The sequence below is a fragment of the Mobula hypostoma genome, chromosome 19 (genome assembly GCF_963921235.1).
Source record: "Mobula hypostoma chromosome 19, sMobHyp1.1, whole genome shotgun sequence".
NCBI classification, from domain to species: domain Eukaryota; kingdom Metazoa; phylum Chordata; class Chondrichthyes; order Myliobatiformes; family Myliobatidae; genus Mobula; species Mobula hypostoma.
Genome location: NC_086115.1, coordinates 10004564 through 10013380, shown reverse-complemented (window position 1 = coordinate 10013380; position 8817 = coordinate 10004564). Strand labels below are relative to the sequence as shown.

Below are 8817 nucleotides of genomic sequence, written 5' to 3'. Positions count from 1 at the left end.
TTATGGGGAGCAAGGACATGGCAGACCAATTGAATAATTACTTTGGTTCTGTCTTCACTAAGGAGGACATAAATAATCTTCCAGAAATAGTAAGGGACAGAGGGTCCAGTGAGATGGAGGAACTGAGCGAAATACATGTTAGTAGGGAAGTGGTGTTAGGTAAATTGAAGGGATTGAAGGCAGATAAATCCCCAGGGCCAGATGGTCTGCATCCCAGAGTGCTTAAGGAAGTGGCCCAAGAAATAGTGGATGCATTAGTGATAATTTTTCAAAACTCGTTAGATTCTGGACTAGTTCCTGAGGATTGGAGGGTGGCTAATGTAACCCCACTTTTTAAAAAAGGAGGGAGAGAGAAACCGGGGAATTATAGGCCGGTTAGCCTAACGTCGGTGGTGGGGAAACTGCTGGAGTCAGTTATCAAGGATGTGATAACAGCACATTTGGAAAGCGGTGAAATGATCCGACAAAGTCAGCATGGATTTGTGAAAGGAAAATCATGTCTGACGAATCTCATAGAATTTTTTGAGGATGTAACTAGTAGAGTGGATAGGGGAGAACCAGTGGATGTGGTATATTTGGATTTTCAAAAGGCTTTTGACAAGGTCCCACATAAGGAGATTAGTGTGCAAACTTAAAGCACACGGTATTGGGGGTAAGGTATTGGTGTGGGTGGAGAATTGGTTAGCAGACAGGAAGCAAAGAGTGGGAATAAACGGGACCTTTTCAGAATGGCAGGCGGTGACTAGTGGGGTACCGCAAGGCTCAGTGCTGGGACCCCAGTTGTTTACAATATATATTAATGACTTGGATGAGGGAATTAAATGCGGCATCTCCAAGTTTGCGGATGACACGAAGCTGGGTGGCAGTGTTAGCAGTGAGGAGGATGCTAAGAGGATGCAGGGTGACTTGGATAGGTTGGGTGAGTGGGCAAACTCATGGCAGATGCAATTTAATGTGGATAAATGTGAAGTTATCCACTTTGGTGGCAAAAATAGGAAAACAGATTATTATCTGAATGGTGGCCGATTAGGAAAAGGGGAGGTGCAACGAGACCTGGGTGTCATTATACACCAGTCATTGAAAGTGGGCATGCAGGTACAGCAGGCGGTGAAAAAGGCGAACGGTATGCTGGCATTTATAGCGAGAGGATTCGAGTACAGGAGCAGGGAGGTACTACTGCAGTTGTACAAGGCCTTGGTGAGACCACACCTGGAGTATTGTGTGCAGTTTTGGTCCCCTAATCTGAGGAAAGACATCTTTGCCATAGAGGGAGTACAAAGAAGGTTCACCAGATTGATTCCTGGGATGGCAGGTCTTTCATATGAAGAAAGACTGGATGAACTGGGCTTGTACTCGTTGGAATTTAGAAGATTGAGGGGGGATCTGATTGAAACGTATAAGATCCTAAAGGGATTGGACAGGCTAGATGCAGGAAGATTGTTCCCGATGTTGGGGAGGTCTAGAACGAGGGGTCACAGTTTGAGGATAGAGGGGAAGCCTTTTAGGACCGAGGTTAGGAAAAACTTCTTCACACAGAGAGTGGTGAATCTGTGGAATTCTCTGCCACAGCAAACTGTTGAGGCCAGTTCATTAGCTATGTTTAAAAGGAAGTTAGATATGGCCCTTGTGGCTACAGGGGTCAGGGGGTATGGAGGGAAGGCTGGGTTCTGAGTTGGATGATCAGCCATGATCATAATAAATGGCGGTGCAGGCTCGAAGGGCCGAATGGCCTACTCCTGCACCTATTTTCTATGTTTCTATGTTACTGTTTTTAAAGTGCTATACAGGACTAGATATTTAACACTGTGAATCACAAATACTATTTTCAGACTAAAAATCTGCAATTAATTTGTAAAGGTTTAGGATTATCTGACTCAGTTCTGATGTCGCTGCATTGCTCCCTTCAGAAACCTTCCTGAATCAAACAGGTTAATGCCCTCACTATGCCTTTAAACCGTTTCAATACGGATTACGCCCAAATTAGTGATTCCCTACTGATCCTTCAGTCACATTAGCTAAATGGTTACAGTTCAAACTGCAGCAGTGTAAGGCATCATCACGGCTGTATAATTATGGCAACTCAATCAAGTATAACAGGCATATAAACCTGGATGGAATTACTTCTCTCCCTGAGGTATTGATCCTATTCAATGAATTTTGCTTCCATTAGAGTTCATTAAGTAACAGGTCAAAGAAACGAGCAATTAGCCCATCAGCCAGTTTAGCACAGGATAATATATATGAAGTAAATGAGTTGCCCCCTCACATTGGCTAAGCTCCCTGGCTCCGAGACTGGACTGTTTACTGACAACAACCCTGGTCACTGTAAGGCAGGGGTTTCCAGCCTGGAGTCCACGAACCCCTTGCTTTATGCTATTGGTCCATGGCATAAAAATGGTTGGGAACCCCTGCTCTAGGGGATCAAGTCTTGACACGACAGATCAATTTGAGCGCATCTACAAATGTGTCTTGAAAATTATTGCATACTGCTGAATATTCACATCCACTGGAAGTCTGACAGTGCAGTTCACCTTGAAGCTTGCCACTGGCTTTGAGTGGGATTGAATAAACGATAACCTATGGACAAAAACTTTTCTCAACAATTTATTCTATTCAATGCCTCACTTGCCCCATCTCATCATCACTCCTGTAGTAATTAAAAGCCTTTTTGCTTTCCTGCCTTTAAACTTTTCCAAGGTTTTCCTCTGGAAAAAGGAAACCACAAAATGTCAAAGACATTCAGACAAGTACGGGTCGACCTTCACTAATCCGGCACCACTGGGACCTGAGGAGTGCTGGATTAGTGAAAATGCCGAATTACAGAAGGATCACATTAAGCATAATCAGTGCCGGATTACAGGTAGTCCGGATTAGTGAAGGTCGACCTGTATACGGAAAGGGAAGGCTTAGAAGGATGTGGGCCAAACACAGGGAGGAGCTTGGTGGCACCTTGACCAGCATGGGCCAGTTGGACTGAAGGACAGTTCCCTACTGTGTGACTTTATGACTGTCAGAATTTTACAGTTTTACATGACCACTTTGCCCATGTTAAAAGGGAGATTTTTGTTTAAAAATTACGAATCTGTCCTTGGGGACTAGTTTAAAGGAAAAATGAAAAAATAAACACATTTGCAAATATTCATAAAGTTTTAAAACTGACCAACCATGCTGTACACTGAAATTTCTAGATAACGTGGTGTGCAGTAATAACTGTAAAATAATATTTAAAAACAATTGAATTGTTCTACAATTATAAAGATAAAATTAAACATCCTGACTAGATAGTAAACCAAGGGATAGAGCTAAATTAGTGCTTCTCTATTTAAGTGTTAATTTCAGGGCTTCCCTCTCAATTGGATATTAGATGAAGTTAAGCATAAGGCATGAGAGACTGCAACACCAACAAACACCCACCATCACATGCAGTCACATCTACAGATTACTTTGGAAGCAAGTTCTTGTTCACTGGCACTGGCTGGCAGTCACTGCTTCCTTAATGGATTCTGCCACGTAATCCAGGTTGGAAGTGGTCAGACTGCACATGTTGATGCGGCCATTGCTCATGAGATAGATGTGTTTCTTCTTAACCATGTAATCGACCTGAGAAGCTGTTGGGAGTGGTGAGGGAAGGGGAGAAAGCGGATAAATGGTCAGCATTTGTTTTTTCTCTGCAAATTCACCTTTAGATTTTGGTTTGTGAAATGGAAAACAATGACTAAAAACATATGCTTATTCAGACTCGGAAATCTGAACTTGGATGATAAATTATCCTATTAGTCTTTAAGGAAGAAGTAAAAGAATGTTTAATGTTCAACAAGATGTCAAAACTAATAATGAACTACTATGAAAAAGTCTCATATGAATGTTAAATAAAATAATCATAGAACTTCAGAAAGATACTCAGGGGTTAGTTCTCCTGCTTTAGGTTACAACCCTTGTGATATTCTGCTTCCTGGTTTACAAACTTTTGCAAGTTTTGGACAAAGGGTATACACACAAACACACATTCACAATTGCAAGAAAAAGTCTGTGAACCCTTTGCAGTTACCTGGTTTCCTGCATAAAATATGGTCTGATCTTCACCTAAGTCACAATAATAGACAAACACAATCTGCCTGAACTAATAACACACAAACAATTGTACTTCTTCGCGTCAATACAGAGAACACCATTTTAAAAAATCACAGTCTAGGTTCAAAAAAGTATGTGAACCCCTGGAATAATGCCTTCTACAAACACTACTCAGAGTCTGTGTTCCAATCAATGAGATTAGATTGGACGTGTGGGGTGTAGAGCTGCCTGCCCTATTAAAAAAACACACGAAGTCAGGTTACTGACAGTGCCTGGTCTTCTCAAGCCAGATCTGTTTATGTGCACCATGCCTTGATCAAAACAACTTTCAGGGGACCTTACAAGAAACGTAGAAGTGCATGAAGCTGGAAAAGGCTACAAAAGCATTTCTGAAGACCTGAATGTTCATTAGTCCACAGTAACATCTACAAATGGAGGAAACTCAGTATTTTTGCTACTCTCCCTAGGAGTGGGCATCCTGCAAAGATCACACCAAAAACAAAACGTGCCATGCTGAAGGAGGTGAAAAAGAACCCAAGGGTAACAACAAAAGACCTGCAGAAGTCTCTGGAACTTGCTAAAGTCTGTTCATGTGTCCACTATAGGAAAAACACTGAAGGAGAGTGCTGTTCATGGAAGGACACCACAGAGGAAACCATTGCTCTCAAAAAAAACATTGCTGCACATCTCAAGTTTGCAAAAAACCACCTGGATGTTCTACAACGCTTCTGGTACAATGTTCTATGGGCAGATGAGACAAAAGTTGAACTTTTTGGCAGAAATGCACATTGCTATGTTTGGAGGGAAAAGGGCACTGCACACCAACACCAAAACCTCATCCCAACTGTGAAGCAGCATGGTTTGGAGCTGCTTTGCTGCCTAGGGGCCTGGACAACTTGCAATCGTTGAGGGAACAATAAATTCAAATTGTATCAAGACATTTTACAGGAGAATGTCAGGGTAGCAGTCTGTCACCTGAAGCTTAATAGAAGTTGGATAATGCAACAAGACAATGATCTGAAACACAAGAGTAAATCAACAACAGAATGGTTTAGAAAGAAGAAAAATAATGTTTGGAATGGCCAAGTCAGAATCCAGAGCTTAACCCAATTGAGATGCTGTGGCATGACCTGAAGAGGGCTGTTCATACAAGGTATCCCAGAAATATTGATGAACTGAAACAGTTTTGTATGGAGGAATGGTCTAAAATTCCTCCTCGCTGTTGTGCAAGTCTAATCAGCAGCTACAGGAAATATTTGGTGGAGGTTATTGCTGCTAAAGGAGATTCTAATAGTTATTAAATACAAGGGTTCACATACTTTTTCTTGAGATAGATACACATACACACACACACACACACACACACAGTGTAATTATTCTTAATGCACCATTAATCTGCAGGCCATGAGTCTCAGGGACTTGGGCTACGATATTTTATTCTTAAACAGAGTTTTGATGTGACTGTATCTTTTTCTACACTATATGCTCTATGTGTGCTGTGTGCAACTGTTGGTACTGTGCTTTGCACCTTGGCCCGCCCGGCAGGACTCTGTTTCATTTAGCTGTATTCCTGTGTATGGTTGAATGACAATTAAACTTGAACTGATCTTTGCAGACTGATTGACTGGTCAAAGACACACCCTATGAAATATAATGCATAGCTTAAGTTCTGTGTGTTTTATGCACCTGTGATACTGATCTAAGTTTTCCATTGTGCATGTACCTCACTGTACTTGCATATACACGACAGAAAGCCCAATAATACAGAATAATCTGCACTGTGGCAGAAAGGCAGACTATTACAGTGAAATGATGAGAGATTGAAGGGTTTGCTGTTCAGAATGATCTGCATATTTTGCACACCACTCACTGGAAGTTAACACACAGACTCAACAAGCAATTAAGACAAGTGCAACCAACGTATCTGAGGGTATGCTGGGGACAGCCCAGAAGTGTCGCCACGTTCCAGCGTCAGCATAGCATGGGAATCAAGAACAAGGCAGCTAGTACAGGAAAGCAGTGCTTAAGTTACACTCAGTGACCTCTTTATAAGGGACCTCCTATACCCAATAAAGTGGCCATTGAATGAAAATACAGGGCAGTATAGTGTGTAACTTCATCTTATAAAACCAGCCCAACCAGAGGCAATTAACCTTTACAGCTAAATAGACTGACAGTACATACATACACCTAACTGTGGCAGCTAAACAGAATGATACACTAGTTTGAAGGTTCTACTTTGCCAAACAATGGGAAAGGGTTAATTACCCAGAAGTTCATGGCCTTAAATAGTGAACTGCTATATCTAATTAATGCTTGGGTAACAATAATGGTGCTATTTTAAATGTGAGTTTGCATCCTCTTCTTAGTCAATCTTAAAAATCAACTGCAGCAGATCTTCACAATATCTGGTGGATTTGGCAAGCAACCTGACTTCCAAATGATTTTTTTTGTAATTGATTCGAGGAACCGATCAGCAACCTTGAACTTGCAAAGTTTTCAGCGCATATACATCTGAATAAATAGGATTAAGTATGACCATATATGAATACTAGATGTGTTAACTTTAGCTCATCAGCAGGACTCTGATGTCAGCATGAATAGCTGGTGATGAAATCTGTGGAATTCAATGCCACAGATGGCTGTGGAGGGCAAGACGTTGGGTATACTTAAAGTGGAAGTTGATAGGTTCTTGATTAATATGGGCTTCAAAGGTCATGGGGAGAAGACAGGAGAATGGGTTGAGAGGGGTAATAACTCAGCCATGATTGAATAGCTTAATTCTGCTCCTATGTCTTATGGTTTTATGGACTAAGTCAAACTCCAGTGTGCGACCTGGGTGCATAATCAGTTTGGCTTTCAGTGAACCATGAGGGAATGATTCATTGTTAAAACAGGTGACCCTGTTCAAATGAAATTCAATTCAAGCAGTGGGCCATCTCCTGTCCCGTCTATCAAGAGTACATGCTTTGGAACCCAAGTAATGTGCATATTGTATATTAGTTTTCTCATAATCCCAGATTTTGGTTCCAAATGGTGCACTCTTCATTTTGTCCTTGCAATTTAGCTTTAAGCCAGATAGAACACAGAACATAGACCAATAGTACAGCATAGTCCGGCCCACAATCAACCTGCTCTAAGATCAATCTAACCCTTCCCTTTTAAATTGCCCTCCATTTTTCTATCATCCATCTCAGAGTCCCTTAAGTGTCCCTAATGCATTTGCCTCTACCATCACCCCATGCATTCACCACTGTTCCTGTACAAAAAACAACAACCTATCTCTGACTATTTCTCCCCCCCTCACCATACTTTCCTCCAACTTTAAAATTATGCCCCTCATATTGGGCACTTCCACCCTGGGGAGAAAAGATCTCTGGCCTCTTACCATTTTGTACACCTCCATCAAATCACCTCTCATTCTCCTTCGCTGCAAAGAGTAAAGTCCTAGGTCGCTCAGCCTATCATAAGACATTCCTCACTGTACTCGTGAAGGCATGCGCAGGGTTATGTGGGGATATGTGATTGGGACCATTTGCCAGTCAGCCACTGGTGTATCGGGCAGTAACTAACTCGAAACGTCAAAAGCCAAACTGTTTCAGCATTACATTCACAATCGTCCAGTGAACCAGAATGAAAGATGGGCTGCTGAATCCCAAGAAAATGCCTACACACTCCTGTTAGTTTATGAGAAACAGGTGAACTGTCACTCAAAAGTCAGATAAAAAAAATTCTAGAGGTTAGTGAATTTGCATATCTTATGAGGATAGGTTGAGTAAATTCATAGGATAGGGCTTTTCTTTTTGGAACGAAGGAGGGTGAGAGGTAACTTGATAAAGGTGTACAAGATGCTAAGAAGAAAAGATAAAGTGGACAGGCAGTCACTTTTTCCCTCAAGGCACAAATGACTAATGCAAAGGGGCATAGATTTAAGGTGATTGGAGGAAAGTATGGGGGGGATGTCAGGTAGTTCCCCCACCCCACAGAAGGTGTCAGGTAGAGGCAGAAACATTAGAAACCTGAGGACACCTTCAAAAGGCAATGACTCAAAAAGGCAGCATCCATAATGAACGACCTCCATCATGTAGCACATGCCCTCTTCTTACTGCTACCATCAAGGAGGAGGTATAGGACCCTGACCATTTCAGGAACAGCTTCTTCCTCTCTGCCATCAGATTTCTGAATGGACAATGAACCCACAAACATTACCTCACTATTTTTTTGCTCTCTTTATGTACTACTCAATTTAATTTTTTAATATATTTACTGTAATTTATAGTTTTTATTATGTGTTGCATTGTACTGCTGCCACAAAACAACACTTTTCATGATATGTCGGTGATATTAAACCTGATTCTGAGATATTTAAGAAACTCTTAAATAGGGACATGGATGATAGAAAAATGGAGGGCTATATAGCTGGGAAGGTTTACATTGATCTGAGAGTAGGCTAGAAGGTTGGCACATCACGGGCTGAAGGCCTGGTACTGTGCTGTAGTGTTCTATGAATTGTGGCCTCAATCTGTTAGCAAGGTCACTGGCTTTTCTACTCAGAAGGGGAAAAGAAATCATGCAATCAGATTCCCACCACAATATGCTGACATAAAACAGTGTCCTGTGGTGTATTTGGGATCATTTGGTGATTGATGTTGAGCAAAGAGCAGAGGACAGATGCTGAAGGATGCAAAAAAAACATGAAACCTTGGATCTCGAGAAAGAAAAAAAGTGTGTGTGTGTGTGTGCGTA

The 8817-nt window shown here is 41.6% G+C and overlaps 1 protein-coding gene across 1 annotated transcript in view; it reads right to left on the bottom strand.

Annotated features, from left to right (window-relative positions):
* Positions 1 to 1350: 1350 nt before the first annotated feature.
* Positions 1351 to 8817, bottom strand: part of got1 (glutamic-oxaloacetic transaminase 1, soluble) — a 78275-nt gene continuing 70808 nt past the window's right edge. Inside the window, exon 9 of the mRNA XM_063071315.1 lies at positions 1351 to 3608. Coding sequence (XP_062927385.1) covers positions 3463 to 3608 — 146 coding nt within the window. The 3' untranslated portion in view covers positions 1351 to 3462. The remainder of the gene's footprint in view (positions 3609 to 8817) is intronic.